Genomic DNA, 19,359 nt, shown 5'->3' on the forward strand with positions numbered 1-19,359 from the left:
AGGGAAAAGGAAGAGCCATCTTACCCACCCTCCTGAGCATAACTAAAGCAAGGCTAGTTATGCTCAGTTGGACACCCGGCCGTGCATGGCTGTGGCCTTTTTGCCACTTGGGAGCCTGAATGTATTGATAGTGTTCACCAGTAATCAGTATTTTTTTTTTTTTGTCGTTGTTGTTTTTTGTACCTAAAGCGTATTGGATGCTGAAAAAATGGGAAACAAAGATTGTAGTAAACAGTTAAACTATCTCTCATTCCGCCCTCTCCCTAAAATCCTCATACACAATCACATTCAGTCAAACCGTGAGACAGAGTGGACGCTGTGCTGTAATGGCAGATCATTTGGAATTATTATTCCTCTGAGTAGGCCTGTCTTTGGTGCTTTATTTTACATTACAGCAAATTTGGCAGTAACTAGCTATGAGAACAATGAGGTCCGGATTTTAAATCGTGAGACTTAATGTGGAAAGACTAAGGTCTGATTCTCAATACGTCTTAGAATAGCTGACTACTTACTCAGCCACTATGGTCATCTTTGTATGAGACAATGCACTACACAGAACAACTTTGATTTCTTGAGAAGTTCAGGTATGCATCATGTGTATTATAGGCTAATATGACATTGCCATGATATGAGTGTTTGTGAAGACAGTTAACAGGTTACTCTTGAAAAATGCAAACGCCATAATTTCTTTCTTTTTATTTAGACTAATGCTGCTGGCTAAGTCAGTATGCTTTAGCCTTGTAGTGGCTGCTCAGTGTGAGTTACAAACTCTGTATTTGTCTCTATTAGTAATCAAAGAACTTCAGGCTAGATCAGTTCTATTCTGTATTATGTTGCCACTCATAACGTACCGTAACATCCTAAATAGGAACTTTACTGGAGAAAGTAAAAAATCCTTTACTTTTAATGTAAATTAATGTAAAGAGATTTTTAATTTTGGAGAATTGTTCAAAAACCTGAAAAAAAATGGAGATGCGTTGTTTGTACAGCAATGATACACTTTTCCAGTAGTCAATAATGACTAAGAAGCAAGATAGAAAAAGAGAGGTCAAGCATGAGAGAGAGAGAGAGAGAGAGAGAGAGAGAGGCAACCATGTTAAATTTGTAAAAATTCAAATAAGGTTGAAAATAAGGTCATTAACATTAAAAACAATGTGAAACTGGTCAACTGGTTTAGTGCATAGGCTTCACGTTCATGTATTTTCAACAGAAAATAAGTTGGAGACATAATGACCTAAATAAATCTAAACAGTGCAGTCAAATCTGTTTATGGAACAGTGAGCAGTTTGTGGAAGATGGGAAATGAACAAATGAAAGGAAAAAGTACACAAACATGGAAGGGTAAAAAAGAGAAAATGGAGCAATTAAGGTGGAAAAAAGCAGATTAGAAACAGGCCAGTAGTGAAGTAATTATGTTCAGCAGTTGATTTATTCACTGTGTGAAACAGGTCACATTTCTGCAAAATGAACTAAAATTCTGATGCTGTTATGGTCCTGAATGCAGCGGCTTTCGAAGGTCCACGTTTACAGATGGGTGTAAAATTTGGGGGGTCCTGGTTAAATTAGGTGTTTGGTTGATCATCTGAGTGAATATTTAAAGTTAACACATCCTCTATAGAGAATAAACTTGAATATGTTTTCTGCAGTTACTTTTTGTGTGGTGGTTTAAAATATTGGGGGAAAAATAAAACAAAAATGGGGCCTATGCAAAATATGGCATATTCTATATTTTGTGTTTTTCCAATAGGTTAAACTCGAATAAATACATACATACATACATACATACATACATACATCATCTAAACCGCTTATCCTTCTGGGTTGCGGTGGGGTGCTGGAGCCTATCCCAGCTGTCATTGGGCGGAAGGCAGGATACACCCTGGACAGGTCGCCAATCCATTGCAGGGCTCGAATAAATAATTAATCGATATTAAAACAAATTCGAATAAATAAATCGAAATTGTGCATGTGATATGATGATGATGATGATGATGATGTGTTAATGTTACATTTCAGATCAACAAAGCATGTAAGTTGGCCAGTAGTGGCAAAACTGTTGCATGTGACTGAGTCTGTTTTCACGGTATAAATTTCAAGGCTTTCCTCTTTTAACTCTTACAATAAGACGAAGATGTAAAGTATCAGTATTGAAAATGAGATATTAGCTTTGGGATGAAAAATAAAAAACAAAACAAATACACCTCTTCTTCTCTCCATCTGCTACCAGTCACGCTTTCTCTCCCTGCCCGCTCCAACGGACGCTGTGTTTTGACTAACGTGCGTATGTCATGCAGGGTGGCCATCGTGTGTGTGTTTCTGCCAGAGTGTTCCACCGGATTAAGATCCGCGGTGTGTCACTGCGCATGGAGCGTTTATCGAACCAGAAGGCGCTCGGTGTGAACTGTAACTCAATGATGCTGCTGATGCACTTCTGGCTGTCTGCTGTGTTACAGAGCTGTAGAAAAGCCTGCTGGGCCGGGCTATTGGGAATTCAGTCTATGATCTGTGTCTATGTACATGAGAAGCATTACATTTCAAAAACTTGACTTAGGATTTTATATTAATGATGAAGTTTTAAATGAAAACCTTTACCGTAACTGTTGATTCATAACTGGTTCATTCACTGCAAAAATAGTACTTTGTCAAGTGAAATAATCTTAATTCTAGTTGATACATCTAATATTTCTTATTTTGAGCTGGGTTTGCAAGATTATTTAGCTTATTTCTACATATTTTCTACCTGTTTTAAGTGATTTTATTAAGTAAAATTATTTCATTATACTGGCAGATAATTCTGCTGGTTTCAAGCACATTTCTTAAAACAAACAAAATCATCTGCCAGTGTAGTTAGATCATTTTACTTAATAAAATCACTTATAACAAGTAAAAATGTTTGGAAATAAGGTAAAATAATCTTAAAATATGCTTACAACAATCTCAACAGGATAAATATTGGATATATCAACTTTATTTAAGATAATTTTACTTGACAAGATACTATTTTTGCAGTGTAAGGTCTTTAATCACAACAGACATAAACATACATAAACATTCATAAAGGCTTATTCCTTTATACTTCATTTTCCTTATTACATCATAAGGTTGGAATAGTCATCTATAAAGCATCTTTCTCCTGAACCCACTGAAAGTGCACTGATAACATAAATCTAAGGATGTCACTACGATAAATAAAGACAGACCACAAGTTGAGCTAAACTGTATCCATAGTGTGCTTTACTCAGTGTGCGAAATACTCCCTGGAATTCAGGGGATCCCATATAGACTGGCCATTCCAGTGTTGGAGGGCTGCTAGCAGTGGCAGTGCTGATGATAGATTCAACGGTTTGGTTTACAGTTCCTCTTTTGGAGATGCTCTTTTCCAGTTCCACATTCACTGAGATCTCCTCTTTTGTGTTTAGTTTGAGAAATGAGTTAACAATTCACTCTTTCCACCAATCTTAGGTTTTTAGATTTATAAATATGCGAGGGTACATTGTAAAGTTTTTCAGAGGTATCCCAGCCATAGTTACAGATGCTAAGCTATGAAGGACCAACTGGGTGAGCCAATCTGCTATAGTGCCACCCTGAGGCAGACCAGTGCTGCAGCTCTAGTTAGTTGAGAATACCAAAGACAGAAGCTGCTGATTGTAGGATAAGCAGCTGAACAATGAGTTTTCCCTGAATTTGTATTTGAGAGTCTATTTTTCTTTAACGGACAGGATAGGGTCATAATAAGTTTATTTTCAAGGACCCCCCAGAATTTTGACTTTGAGACATTCAGGGGTCCAAGAGGTTAATTAGTTAGACCCCTTGTATTTTGCACCTTGGCTTTATTGTAGATCATCCCCATTAAATACTGTAATACTGTGTGTCATTGTCTCTCACACCTTCTCTCTCTCTCTCCCTTTCTTTTTCTCCTCTCTCTCTTTTTTCCCTCTTCTCCTCACTCCATCTCTTGCTTTGTCTCTATTTATTCTCTCTTCTTTTCTCCTCTCTCTCTGTCCTTCACTCTCCTTTTCTTCCCTCGCCCTCTGCCTCTCTATCTCCCCCTCTCTCTCTCTCATTTTTCTACTCTCTCTGTCTCTGTTCTCTTTTTCTTCTCTTTTCCCCCTCACTCTTTTTTAGCCTCTTTCTTTCCTCTCTCTCTTCTTTTTCTCCTCTCTTTTCACTCCTCCTCTTTTTGTCCTGTCTTTCTTTTTCTCTGTCCTCTTTTTCTTCCTTCTCTCTCTCTCCCTTTTCTCTTCCCTTTCACTGTGTCTCTGTCTCTCTGTCTCCCCATCTCTTTATCTCTTTTGTTTTATCCTCATTTTTTTCTCTTTTCTTCTCTCTCTCTCTCTCTCACCCCCTTTCCTCTCTCTCTCTGTCTCTTTCCCCCTCACTCTTTTAGCCTCTCTCTTTCTCTTTCTTTCCATCTCTGTCTCTCTGTTTCCCCTGCTTTCTGTCTCTTTCTCACTTTCATTTTATTCTCTCTTTCGCATCTCTATCTCTGTTTTTTACTCTCTCTGTCTCCCTCTAACTCTCTTTACTCCCTTTCTCTCCCTTTCTCATTTTTTCTTCTCACGCTTCCCCCTGTTTTTCTTCTCTCCCTCTCTCTCTTTCGCTCTCTCTCTCTCGCCCCCAATCACTCAAATCTCTGTCTGAGAGGCTCTTCTTTCCTCCCCCCTCTACATAAATAGTGCCTAATTTATATCTTTGCCTTCATCTCCAAAGACATGCCCACTTAGCACCTCTGAACCACTCATCTTCTTTCACTTCTACCATCCTGGTGCATTCATTTCTTCGTTTGATACTCAATTTACCAGTCTTGCATCTTCATAATAGCCTGAGGGAATACTGTGGCTGCTGATTGAAGTCCATTGGTAGAGTCTTACATGTTGTGTTCAGATTGCCTATAATGGTTGATCCATGGGAGTGTTGTGTATGACTAAAGGAGCGCCAGTGTTTACCTGTTAATGGAATATATTGATTATTCAATTTCACTGAAACTATTAGCCACCTTCAGGGAACCCATTTGCTGTACCAATCACAACAGTTATTTATATGATGCAGAAATACTCTGACCACTATGGCTGAGAGTGGCCTTCTCTGTAAGGCTACACTCTCAGAAAAAAAGGTACGAAAGTGCCACTGGGGCAGTACCACTCTTGTCACTGGGAGGGCACTCTCATAGGAACATCTCAGTACCTTTAGTCAGGGAACATAATTGTACCATAATCCATTGAAATTATATTTTCTAAGTTGTATTGACTCCACACACCCCGTCTCGTCTCCAGGCTTTTTATTTTATTGTTCTGTTTTAAAACATTCGGGTTGTGAAAAGGTACAAATATGTACTTTTCACCTGGAGAAACTTATTTAAGGTACACAACTGGACCTTAAAACCACTGCTGTACCTTTTGTGGTACATTTACACTGTTTGTACCTTGATGAATGAAAATGTACCTGCACAGTACCTTTATTTCTAACAGTGTATTTCTGTATAAGATGCAGTGCTTTGTATTTGTATTACATTTTATTTCTAAAGGTTAATTTGTTTATCTGCAAGCATAATTTGCGCTTACTGGTCATTTTGACTAGGAATTAAATAAATGATGGGTGGTCTCTGAATTTTGTACAGTACAGCATATCTAACTTCATATTATCAGCCTTAAAGTTAATTTAGACCAAAACTGGGTTGAAGTTCTCACAAAAAGACAATAGAAGACTTTTTCTTTTTTTAATTTAAACAAGAAAAAGACTGGGTGACCCAAATGCTGACCTCGATATTTGTCTCTAGGAATTGGCTCTGTACAAATGGCATTAGCTAAATTAGGCTCTGCAAGTGTGAATCTCAGTGGAAAGTGTAGAGTTGGGAGAGATTTCTACCATGTCTGAGTTCGCACAGCCTTCCAGAATGACAAGGCCGATGACTAATTCACAACTGTTTGTGTTATTTTATGTAAGTTACTGGCAGAGTTGCATAAGGCTTCTCGCTCACTTTCCCTGATGTACACATACACACTTTACTAAAGGGCTTATTTTTACCTATTTCATGTCTGAGGGGAGATCTAGGTCAATAAACACCCAACCTTGCTGCTCTGGCAGTCATTTTGCTCCACACCATAACTGATTTTAGAGATCGGCTACTGCAGCCCAAAATTGGCCACACCCCAGAAAGGTCAGGGCTGCCTGAGGCCAAAACAAGTCTTCCACATCTGAAAATATAGAGACTTAGAATCCCAAGTGAGGTTCAGTGAGCAGTATGCTGGACTCGCCTGCCTCCACAAACATGCAAGCATGTGCAAACACGCACACAGAACAATCTACAGGCTCGTACACGAGTAATACCAGCTCTGCTGAGACGCGGTGCTTATATATGTGCACAATCATTCATCATTGATTTATCTGACACGTACGATACATCATCCTCCTCATCTTATATGGAAACAGATTAAAGATTTTATGGAACATTAGCAATCTGAACTTGCAATCGCACTTTCAACAAGCAGCCCATGGCCAGAAAAACGCAGCACGGACGATACCGCGCTGTCATTACCGCTACAGTAGTCAGCATTTGTCAAACATTGCTCGGAAAGGAGCGTTTTTTTGTCTTAGCACGATTGAACATATTCCTGTACAGCTCGGAGTCTATTTATAGTGCATGCATATGCGGTGTGGGCGAAAGCAGAGTTTGCAGGGGTACGGCTAGTGCTGGTATTTATAAATAGCTGGAGCTAGCATTATTTTCACCACTCGCCTCCCATGATCATCAATCACGTTAGCGCCCGGAGAGCATACAAGTGCTGTAGCGTGGCCTCTTCTCTCCTACTGAAATACCTTCAGGTGAGAATAGTGATGGGACTAAAGCTGGAATTTTTGGAGGGTTCAAGGTGATAAAGTGTGGGATAGGTTTCTCTGTCCCAGGGGGTCAGTCCCCCAACCCTGGGCTCTTCCAACAAGTGCATTTTTTTCTTAGCTATTGCTGCAAGGTTGGACAAGCTTTACAGCTTTATATAACATGCAAATTTGTGAATGTCATTTTCAACCAGAGATATTCATAAGTGGCTTCAAGCCGAGCAGAGTCTTGAGTCTCTAGGGTGTGAGTGTGAGTCGAGTCTTGAGTCTTTAGTAGAGAATTTTAGTCTAATCTCATTATCAGCTGGAAGGCATTGCATTGAACAAAAGTAAACTCTACTAAAAATCTGTCAGTTTTTGAACACAGCTTCAAAAAGGGGACTTTTATTATAGAAAAATGTTCAGTCTGAAGGACAGAACTGAAGTGCTACATGCTGTAAATGAGGTGTTTAAAGGAAAGAGACGAACTGAAAAAATGGCTGGTTAGTCTGTAGTTTATGTAGTAAGTATGATAACCGCTATTCGAGCTGAGGTACAGGGATCTGTAACTTATTGAAACTTCTTTTAAATTAGTTTTTCTGCTAGCTAGCCTAAATGCTAAAGCCAACTTTTTCAAGCTGTTTTGCCTCTTTACCTTAAACAGCACATTTACTGCATTTACTGCTTCATTCTCTCCATCAGAATGAAAGTTTTTCCATAATGACAGGCTCATTATTTGCAGCCATATTGAACCTGGTGCCACCGCGAGCCGCAGGTGAAACTTTGAGCTGTAGCAACTTTGACAAGGTTTGAGAGTCTTAATGAGGAATTACACCAAATTTTCAATATTTTGACATTATTCAGTCCAAGTCATTCAAAGCGTTCTGATTTCCTTTACAATAGAGGTGATAGGTACCAGGCTTCATAAAGCCTGCAACTCAAATCTAGGCATTTTATTCACTGTCCAAAACAACCAAGTTACACATTTCCCCAAGTTACACATTTTGCATTGAACCTACAAGTTTTCTGTATGTTAATAAAGGTAAAATAGTGCTAAATATGAAAGTTTCCCTTCTTGGAAATTGTTTTTAATTACAACACACTGTGTGTACCTCTCCACCATGAATAGGTATTAAAAATATGTTTTAGGCTAAAACCTTCTCTCAAAACTATCATAAAAAAAATATTGTAGACAACAAATAGTGCATTTGTAACATATTCATATTCATATTTCTGTAATCCAGCTCTCTGGGGCATTAAACACTTCAGACGTCTGGTTCCGCCACTGTAAACATTCTGACTCAATGCATTTCGTATCAAATTACTTCAAATGACTTTGTTTGCCAATTCATAAATGAATTATGCAGGAATTTGGAAAAAAAAAATGATGGAATTACTCTTTAACTCAAATTCAAGTCAAGTCGTGAGTCAGTCAACTTGCAACTCAAACTGAGGCCTCGGCTCAAGTGTCCATTTCTTTTTCTTTTTCCAGCTGCCCAGTTTCAAAGAGCCGCAACAACACAGTCCAGCTCATAGGCAGCAGTTTAAACTGGAAACTTAGTGTATACAGTATGCTAAATTTTCTTATTAGGTTGAATAGGATATGTGTCAGCACTCTGTAAAGATTGTCTAGCCTGGCAACAGTTGCCATGTATTTGTGTCATTGCTGAATGGAAAGAAGTTAATGAAGAACGAAGGAGGCATTATGGGCCAAGAATTTATGAATACACACATATACATACATATATATATATATATAGAGAGAGAGAGAGAGAGAGAGAGAGAGAGAGAGAGTTGCTCTAATTAAGCTTTTCTCTCCTGAGAATGTCCTCTTCCCCTCTCTCTCTCTCTCTCTCTCTCTCTCTCTCTCTCTCTCTCTCTCTCTCTGTAACACTCTCTCTCACTCACCTTAGTTTCTTTTTATTAAGCTTTACAGCACCTCTCAGTGAAGGACAGGACAGAGTCAGGGACGAGCAGATTTTACTCTGACACTCAGGGTCATTTTTTGTTATTCCATACAGACACACACACACACACACACTTTTCCTCTTTAGTCATGAGCTTCCAGACACACATCTTTTTCTTTATACAGTACTGTGCAAAAGTCAGAGACCAGCATATTAGATATAAGATATTCTACTTGAATAAAGAAGTGAAAAGTAAAAAAAGTGAAAGTAAAAAACAGGAGCTTCCAAAACTGGAGTTCATTTGTTCAAAATGAGACTACTAACAACCACGCAAGACCTGGGTAGACCACCAAAACTGCCCCTATCAGATATGTGGCAATTAAAGCTTTCATCTGTGAGAGAGAGGAGAAAATCAAGTTCCACTCTTGATTCAGGTCTGAAAACATCCACAGGTGTTTCTGTCCATCCTTCCACTGTGAGAAGACAACTCAACACTTTGGGTCTGAAAGGATGTGTAGCTGCCAAGAAGCCCTCACTGAGAAAAGAAAGTAGAAAATTTGCAAAGCAAACAGAAGAAGCTGCTGCTTGTCAGAACAATGGACTGACCACCCAGAGCCCAGGCCTCAACATCACTGAATGTGTTTGAAGCTACTTGGACTGTGAGAGTCAAAAAATGCAACCAACTTCACAGACTAAACTTCGGAGGTGTGGAAAAATATCCCTGCAGATTTCTTTGAAAAACTGAAAGAAAATCTTCTGAAAAAAATAGAAGCTGTAATAAAGGCAGAGTATGGACACACCATATAGTGGCAAAAATGACATTACATTTAGCTACACTTAGTTAGCATTGAAACGTGTCATTTTCTGTTAAATATTTGTTTTCTGAAAAATGAAGAACTTACACTTAATGGCCATTTTGACTGGTAATTATATACCAATGAAGTGTGGTCTCCAACTTTCGCACCTCACTGTATCTCATGTACTGTCACTGAGTGACATACTTGCCCACACACATGTATAATATATCTTTCCATTCATTTTATATCATGTGTACCTCCTGAGACTCCCATGTCTTATCATCGACGTAAAAGATCCCTTTTTTATAAATATTATTCTAACACTTCCATCACAGCTCTAAACAAACACTCTCACATCTATTTCTCGCTTTCTGTCACGCGTGAATACATACACACACGCTCTCGCGCGGGTACGCACGCGCACTCATCTTTTCAGCTCAAAGATGACATTGACACAGACACACGATGCATTTGTCTTTTTTTCCCTTCTGTCAGCTCACTCCTATGCACACGCACACACAATAGAATCTTTTGATCTTGTTACCATGGCAGTTGGTAGAATACAGTAGAAATCCAGCTGATAACAAAGTGCTTACATAACTATTGCAGTGCCAAATCCTGACTCTTACCTGGCACACCTCAGTGCTCTCTCTCTCTGTCTCTCTTCCTCTCTCTCTCTCTCTCTCTCTCTCTCTCTCTCTCTCTCTCGCTTCCTCTCTCACTCTCTCTCTCCACTCCATCTGCCTCCTGTCATGTGTGCATTTCAGTGAATTCCCATGCACAAATCATGACATGTAGTCAATAGCAAATTTATCTCACCATTACATTAAGTGCTTGCTTTCCCCCACTCCATAAGCCTACACCTCCCCTGACACCCCACCAGCCCTACCACCACTGATGATCAGTATTAGAGAGTATTATGCTGTAAAAGGGTCCAGGCATTAGCCAGCCTGTTTTAAGTATCGCATTCAGTCTCACAAGCTCCACTAGGCCTGTCATAATCATGAAAATTTCCCCTGTTAATTGTCTTTTTGTTCATAGTATGCAGCTATTAAAATACAAGCCAAACATGGCCAAATTGGCTGATTAACTATCTTGCTACCTAGCTGTCGATACTTACTAACTGACAACAGACACAGCTTGAGATAGATGTTTCTGAGATTTCATAAGATGTATTTAAAACGTTTTCTGCTTTCTTTTATTTACATGCTTTTCTCTTGAGGTTGTAAGATCTGGTGATTTGGAGACCTCCCTGGTGGAAGTGTGTAATTGCATGCATCGTGCTTCAGACCCACTTCCCTGAGTGGATGAATCTGAAGATTGTGAGTGCGTTGAGATTATTCAAAGAGAACTTGGTGAAAGATGTGTCTCCTGAGGATGTAAGTAAATTATCTACTGTTATCATAAAATCTTGATCGGTGTAATGTTGATTTTGCATTTGAGATCTAAACATGGAGCTGGACCCTCTTTCTGAGACTGTGCATATGACACTAACACGTAAAGATGTATGACATTTTTCAACCCCTGTGAAATCTGACACAACTTTTAAATTATTATTTCAGACATTGCAGGTCAGTGCATGCATAGCGTATTTTAGAGTGTTTTTCTCCGCTCTGTAATGCTCTTAGTCCAATTTTAATAAAAAAAATACAATTTATATATAAATTCACAGTGCAGCTTTGACCCAACTAATGAAAAGGTACTAAATTCATATTCTGTTTGTTACAATGTAAATTTGTGGTTGTGAAAGCTGACAACTGTGGAAAATAATTGTGATCAGTCAAAAAAAAAAAAAATGCAATAATGTAATTATGTAATTGCGACAGACCTAAGCTCCACAGCAAGCCAAACCCATCTTGCTTCAGACTAAAATTCCAGAATTTCTGTAATACTGAGTGTTAGCTCTTGAAATCATTTAGGCCAAACATGTCATAGCCTCTATTCCATTCATCTAAAGGCATCCAAATATGTTACAGTTTCACTAGCAATAGCTCTGGCTTATAGCACCATAATTTCTTTCTGTTTAGCACAGAGCCATCAGATATCTCACTGTCTCTAACACCAAAGACAATCTCTGACCTAAACTCTCAAGCTAGGCAGGTCATGTCTGAGAGGGTCTTTCATTGGGCCTCTATGACCAAAGCAATCAGTGTGATTGATTTTCAAAAAGTCATGTTTACACAATTTTCCCTTTACCTCAGTGTAGTCAATCAACCAATATGAGTTTGTGTTGAAATACTTGAAAAAAATCAATGGACAATGTACCAGTACCTGTGGTATATGTTTTGTCTGAAATTTCTTTAGTTATGCACCAGAGCTATGAGGCTAATGTAGCTAACAAGTAACAGAGCCCCAACAATTAGCATTGCTTCAAACCACATGTTAGGCATCCTCAAATAAACTTGCTTATATATGATGTACTGTTAATGGTAAAAACAGAGTACATTGCATAGCAGCCATCTTGAAGCCCTACCATTGCTTTTGCATGCTTAACTTCAGCCAGCTTGCCCGAATATGTAGATCAAAGTTCTGCAATTCTCAAGCACCCTTACTCTTGTGCTCTTACTTCGTAAAGTGTGTATTCATAGAGGAGAGTTATCTGTAATAGTCTCATTTGTGCATTGTGTAGACTAAGGCTTCAGCTCAACGATACTGTCAAGCAAGTCTGCTCCTTCTACTACCAACATCCGCCATCTGAAACCAACTTATCCAGAAAATCCAGAAAACCCCAGTGAAAGCCCTGCTACCCCCAAACAAGCAGCCTGTGTCTTACCTCCCGCAGCTCTTTGGCCACATCTTTTAGCTCTTTTAGAATGCCTTCCAGCTGCTCGATCACCATCTTCATGTGGCTGCGGATACGCTCTCTCTGGCTGGGGGTCTCAGAGGGTTCCCGGGCAGGAGCTCCGCTCTTGGACATCCTTCACAGGCTGAGCAGGGGCCAGCGAGCGGAGGGCTGAGGGCGGGGACAGGCCGAGCCGCGGTCCATGTCTGGGGCCACCGGGGGGAGCCGCAGTGCTACTGATCCGATCTCGGGCTCGGGCCGCTCGGGCAGGCTTCAACATCTTAAAAACACCCGGGCAGCCAGGAGAGCTGGTGGGGCCTGGGGGCAAGCCTCCTCCCGCAGGTCACTGTGGGATGTCTGGAGGAAGAAGTGGGCACAAGGGAAGGTGCGGGAGTCATCGAAGAGTTTAAATCCAAGAAAACCAAAAAAGGTGGTGGATCCAGGAACGGTGAAACTAAGAATAATCAAGGGTAATGGACCGGTACATGTCTCATGGGTCATTACATGATGTCTTTGTGACTTTGTGCCTTTATGCCTTTATGGGTACATCTGAACTAAAATTACTTGCTGTTGACCGTGGAATACTTTTCGCCTATTGCATGTGTAGGTGCACCAGAAGATCATATTCAGTTGTAGGAGACTACTGAAAAGGAAGAGGCACTACGATTGTCATCCCGTGTGGTGGTACGCTTTGAACACCCACACAAAATCCAGACCAAAGAAGGAAAGGCTCTATTCTTCAGAAAAGATTTTGCTTTCAAATGGACAGAATGGACAAAATCCAGCTTTGTTAATCTATCTTTTAGGACAATTGGTGGGAAAAGGCAACCGATTCCAAGAAGACGAGATATTCCAAGTGTCCTGCACACATCTCTTGTTCTCCAGTTCTTTGAATGTGTGTTAACCTGCAGGAAAACAGAAAAAAAAACTGTTAGTGAGGTGTTTCTGCATGCAATCCTTGAGATTGGAACATGTCCTTCGGTTTTCTACCTCACAAAAAAAAACTAAAGACTTTGTAGTCAATTCAAGCAAAATCCAAGCGAAATCTAAAAACCATACTCACGATATGAGTTCTCTGAGGAAGAGTGCGATGACTTTTTTGCACAAGCGTAAAGTGTAGTCCCACTCTGCTCTTCAGGGTGACTGGCACGTCCTTGATCCAAAATCTCCCGTTGTGCCTCTCCTCATGGTGATGGAACTGTGGCTCTCCAGATTCTTTGGAAAAAATACTGTAAACGGTTGCCCAGAGACCGATTTCAAATTCAATTTCCTTTGAAAGCGTACAAAATCCGGTCTGCTAGGATATCATTCCCCAGCCAGAAATGCTAGGGAGGTGCGAGTTTCCTTTTCAGAAGTGGCCAGAGGAGGTAAATTCCATGCCCGTTCCTGCGGGGAGAATGACAGGAGAGCCCACTCTTTCTACTGCTGCTGTTGCTGCTGCTGCCGGCTGCCACAGGCTACACTGGGGCTCCTCACATGGCACCTAGGGAGACAGGAAGGAGAGCAGTTCATCTTCTCTCATTCTTTCACCATCTCCATCTTTCATTTCTCAACCTATACCTCACAATCTTTCATAGAGACAACTCTTTATGTTTTCGTCAATTTTTGGTCAGCGCCAAGATGGACACAAAGCAGTGAAAAACAGGGTTAAAGATGAGACGGATGTACGGAAGCCAGTGCACATGCCAAATTCCTCCTTCGGAAGCACTTCCTGACCCAGTCCCGACCCAGCAGGCTTTGGGGGGATGCAGCGGGTCACCTGTGCCCTGGGTCAGCAGGGTAACAGGACATCTTTTCCCTCTCCCACTAAGGTGAAGATGGAGCGCTTTTTAAGCTTGTCCTTTCACTGCTCGCTTCCATCCAAACACACACTGGCACTCATTTGCTGTCTCACACACACATACTCTGACACACACACTCACGCTCGAGCTTCCTCTCACGCTTCCAATCTGTGCCTTTCCCTTACCACCTACCCCTCTGCCTTTCAGCTACTCACTGTCCACTCCACCCCAGAACAGTCCCTGCTGGGTTCATCAAGTGCCGTCCCTCAGTGGACACGAGGATGGAGCTGCCAGGAGAAGAGAAAGAGGAGGAGGAGGAAAAGAAGAGGAAGAGTGGAAAGCAAGGGAGCGAACCTCCTGGATCTCTCTCTCTCTCTCTCTCTCTCTCTCTCTCTATCTCTCTCTCTATCTCCCTCTCCAGCCTTTCGAGGAAGCTCTGCGTTGCTGCGGCGACAGCACGGCTGGCTGTTTCTGCTGGTGCTGATGCTGCCGCCTCCCGTCGCTACGGCGACGCCGTGCAAGAGACACCTCCCGTCGCCCGTGACGACAGCCTGTGTCTGAGAAAGAGATGCAGCCTCTGCCTCTGCCTCCGCGAGAGAATCCTGTGGATGCTCATACACACACACATACACACACACGCTCACACACACACTCGCCCTCTCTCTCTCTCTCTCTCTCTCTCTCTCTCTCTCTCTCTCTCTCTCTCTCTCTCTCTCCACACTCTCTATCTCTCCCCGTCCCTTCCTCGCTCTCCCTCGGACGCGGGCTGCCAGAAGCAGGAGTTTTATCGAGTGGCTCAGGCTTCTACTGCCAGAAACCACTCTCTCTCTCTCTCTCTCTCTCTCTCTCTCTCTCTCTCTTTCTCTCTCTCTCTCTCTCTTTCTCTCTCTCTCTCTCTCTCTCTCTCTCACCAGCCGTGTGGAGGAGGAGGAGCTAGGCAGCTTAAAGAGACAGCAGTAGCTAACACCCTACTCACTGAGACAGTCTGTCTCTATCTCTCTCTCTCTTCTCTCTCTCTCTGCCAGTCTCCCACTCTTCCTTCCTCTAAAGCCCCCTCTCTCTTTCTGAATTGACACTTGCCCCCCCCCCGCCTCCCCACAAATCAGTTCCTTTATCCTTGCCACGTTGTGCTGCGTCTCTCTCTGTTTCTTGACCGACTCACTTCATCAGTATCACAATTTGCTTACCAGCTATAAAAATTATGTTGAATGTTCTCTCATCCGATCATTCATGACAAGATGCCATTATGGCCTGAATTTAAGGCTATAATTTTGGGACTGTAATCTAATTTGAGACTATAGTTTTTTTTATGGCAGACAGTCAATATCTTCACTGTTTATACTATAAAGAGTGCTCTCTAGGATGTTCTTGATTGGTTTCAATTTCTTGGACACTTAGCTCAGGACTAAGGAGGAGTCTGAGCTTTTGTCATTCATTGGTTCATGGACATAATTGAGAAAACGATGCTATAAAATATTCCCTTTTGTATGACTTTGTGTCTCTTTGATCAATAAATTATGTTTTTTTCCCCCAAGCACAAACAAAAGCAGCGCATTATTCTAATATGTGCTTTTTTTCCTGGACATACACTTAATCTGTATATCATGATTTGTTATGTATGCTGTTTGTGTGTATATTAATTAAGGGCTTTATTGATCGGGCTGCCGCGAAACGTCTCCTGGGTGAATTCTCCATTTACAAAGGGAAGTGCGTCCCAGAGGCTGTGTGTTCTAGTGCTCTGTGAAATAAGCTTATCAGCTTTTCTGAGCGGGTGCTGGGGTTTGTGTATATGAGAGAGAGAGAGAGAGAGAGAGAGCAAGACAGAGAGAGAGAGAGATACACACACTCACGTGTATGTAGGAGGAGGCCAAATCAGCCCTATTCACACATAGCGCTGCGTTACGTTGAACAGATGTGGCTCTTGCATGCAGCACGATTGAAAAGAGAAAGACAGAAATCTCACTCTGATGTCCTTGGGAGAGTCTCTGACTTGCTGCCTGTGCCGCACTCTGCTTTTATAAGTCATGGATAATTGCAGTCTCTCCCTTATAAATGCTTTTACTGTCTTCCATAAGCCTGCTTTGCATAATTTGGTATCTAATGAATATTGAAAATGCCATTGGGATGGGTTTGCTGTAATGTGTTTGTCCTTATCCAGACATCATCACATCAAATGACCATAGTGAGCAGCATAGGGTGAATAAAGATCACCTTTCTTAAAGGGCCCACATCAGGGAAAACTGAATTTCCCTTGTTTTTCTGTTTAAATGAAAGAGTTTGATGTTATATGTAAACATAATTAAAGTTTCAAGACAGATCATTTACTCTCTACACCACAGGGCAGGGGTCAGCAACGTGAGGCTCTTTTACTGCCCTATTCCGGCTCCACAGTAGAATTAAATTTGTAGGTAATCATGCTGATTGTTTTAACGCAGTTTTAACACTAAATGGTCTTAAACGCTGCAGTTAATGTAGCCTATATCTGCTAATTCACCCTTTAGCCTTGAAGGCTGGTGCGCAGACTGCTGGTTTAATAGCAACGCAGATAACAATCTCGCCTAGCTAGTGGCTAACGAAAAGGCAAAGAGAAAGATTTAAGATGATGCACTGATAATTTGGAGACAGACTTATTTGCATTAATAAGTGCTCCAGCTGGTTTCCTGATACATTTAATCTTCAACGAGAAACTGCCAAAAACGAAAAAGTCACAAAGCTGAGGTCAGCTTCTTGTTCGAATTCTCTCATTCCACCTGAAATGGTGCAGCAGTAACATTCTGGCACCTCAGGCGCCATTTAAGGTGAAATGGGGAAATTCGAACAGGAAGCTGGTGAATGAGAAGCTGAGTTCAGCCTCGTAAAAAATTGAATGTTGAGACATTTTTCAAGAAACTGTTCTATTTTTAAGAAAAAGTTTCCTGCCAGAGATGTGAGAAATGGGCTATAGCTGAGCTAAAGCAAAGTCTGCATTTTCGTTTAAATTATATTTTTTAGCATATAGTAGTACATTAGCACATACTGCCATATTTACAGCCAAAAAGTTAAAATGGACATAAAATGTTGTGGCTCACAAGGTGGTTTGATTTTTGGTGAAAAGACAAAATGGCTCTTTTTAACATTTGGGTTGCCGATCCCCTGCCATATGGTCAGTATATGGAAACACGAGGCAAGCGGCCTGTTTTGTATTTATTGTTTTTGTGATGTCACTAGAACCAACTTATTTACATATATTCAGCTAATAGCAGTTTAGCCCTGCCCATTCACACTGAAGTTATAAGGAATGTTTAAGCCAGGACTGTTTTTTGAAACAGGATGGCCAACCAGAGCAGTGGCCAATTGCATATCAATCTCAAAAGGCACAGCAGCAAAAAACAGCCCATTTAATTCAGAAGGCTGGAAAATGTAAAATGCATAAAATTATTTAAAACTACACAATTTTTTATGTGGACCTCAAGCAAAAAAATAAATAAATAAATTGCAGGAAAATGTATGTATTTTACAGTGGAATTCCATCAATTTACAGAACAAAATCTGTATAATTAAATCATTAAGATTAATCATAAACAAAGTCATTTAAAGTGTTCTGATGTGAAATGATCCATTCTCAGGAAAGTTATCGAGTCAAAATTTTTCTCAACAGTGGTGATAGGAACCAGACGTCTGAACCATTTGATGCCTCTAAAAGCTCCTTCACAGAGAGCTTCAAATGAACACTGTTTTGTGATAATATTCAGATAAAAAAGAATAAATCTGTTCATGGTGGAGGGGTACACGCAATTTGTTGTAAGGAAAAATAGTCCCTGACAAAAATGTTGACTGTTTTATTATTGTCAACATAACATATAAAAACTCATGTGTAGGTCACTTAAGATAGTAAGTAAAATGGCTGTATTTGTGCTGTAGTCATTATGACCCGTCCATTTCACATCTAACCTCTCTGAATGAAAATGACTGGATTATCCACTCGGCTCGACTAGGCAGTTCATTGCATGCTTTCGGCATTTTCCCCTTCTTCTGCCTTTTGTATGTATTTATTTATTTATTTGGAGGGTGGGGGTGCTCTGTGATATATATCTTAAGCACTGAGGTCATTTGACGACTGGTGATTTTTACTAGGAGGGCTGGAGAGAGACCAGGAAATATCGGCCCCACTTAATATTTCTGCCCCTCGATTTATTGCACCTGGCCCGATTATGGAGAAGTTTTATAGAACACAATATTTTTCTTGCAGGGCTTTTGCACATGCTTTCACAGGTGTACTTCTAGAGGAAATCACCCTGGTAATGTGGTACTACAGCACAGAGGGGGAGAGAGAGGGAGAGAGAGAGAGAGAGAGAGAGAGAGAGAGAGAGAGAGAGAGAGAGAGAGAGAGAGAGAAAGCTAGCCAGCCACTGTTTTATTTGACTGCCACTATTTATTTGAAACTGAGCAATCATACTTCAGTTATGTGATACTTCAGGATCAAGGATCTTTTTATTACACAGGCCTGTGTTTGGCTGCCTTCCTCCACTGCCAGGATCTAGGACACTCCAGCCTTGTGTATGTGATAAAGAGAACGATTTTTTTTTGCTCTGGTGGACAGAAATCAATGAAGATGCTCCATTCTCCTTATGATTTTAATTTATTTATTTATTTAGGCTGACCTTAATGAATGCTACTCTGCTTTTGATATGATCGTGTGCATTACAGTTCATGTGTACACATATGTTCATGTGTGCATAATCTGCTTCAAATCAGAGTATTCATGCAAAAGCAAATTTAGCAGAGCTGATGAATGTGTTTGCTGAGCCTGCTGTTCCAGCGGTGGCCACTGTGTGGCACTGTAGGGCGGACGAGCCTTTAGAAGTTCTCACATATGAAACAGTACACTGGTGCTACGTTATGACAAAGATATGACAGACTGTATTCAGTGGGAAGGCGGAAGAGAATCAGGAAAATCTGACCAGCAGGAGAGCTGTGATGCAACAACATTTGAATCTGAAAGACTTAAAGGGGCATTGCACAGTTTTCAAAAGGTTTGCATAATTCAATTTTTGAGATATAAACAAAGTCAATCAGAGTGTTTTGATGTGAAATGGTTCATTGTAGAGAAACATACGAACATGTAGAGAGACTTACTGTCTTTACTTACTTTCTTTACAGCGGTGGTGGGTGGTTGTGATAGGAATGAGGGGTCTCTCAATAAATATACCCATTTTATATATTAAAAAAAATGTTTTTATATATAATGCTAACAATGGTAAAATAGTCTTAAATCCAAAAAATAAAAAAATAAAATATAA

At 40.7% G+C, this 19,359-nt stretch overlaps 1 protein-coding gene and 1 long non-coding RNA gene across 3 annotated transcripts in view; both read right to left on the reverse strand.

Annotated features, from left to right (window-relative positions):
- The window catches only part of insyn1 (inhibitory synaptic factor 1), a 90,725-nt gene extending 78,291 nt beyond the window's left edge, over positions 1 to 12,434 (reverse strand). The window contains exon 1 of the mRNA XM_036585560.1: positions 12,291 to 12,434. Coding sequence (XP_036441453.1) covers positions 12,291 to 12,434 — 144 coding nt within the window. The remainder of the gene's footprint in view (positions 1 to 12,290) is intronic.
- An 86-nt stretch (positions 12,435 to 12,520) lies between these two features.
- Positions 12,521 to 14,449, reverse strand: LOC118818328. Of its 2 annotated transcripts, none has more exons than XR_005008074.1 (3): positions 14,296 to 14,449; positions 13,363 to 13,782; positions 12,521 to 13,204 (listed from the first exon to the last, which is right to left on the reverse strand). It is a non-coding gene; the product is annotated as an uncharacterized LOC118818328 (long non-coding RNA). The 2 variants fall into 2 exon arrangements; XR_005008073.1 differs by having other exon boundaries at positions 14,273 to 14,449.
- Positions 14,450 to 19,359: the final 4,910 nt, after the last annotated feature.

This window comes from Colossoma macropomum, unplaced genomic scaffold (genome assembly GCF_904425465.1).
Source record: "Colossoma macropomum unplaced genomic scaffold, Colossoma_macropomum, whole genome shotgun sequence".
Taxonomy (NCBI): Eukaryota; Metazoa; Chordata; class Actinopteri; order Characiformes; family Serrasalmidae; genus Colossoma; species Colossoma macropomum.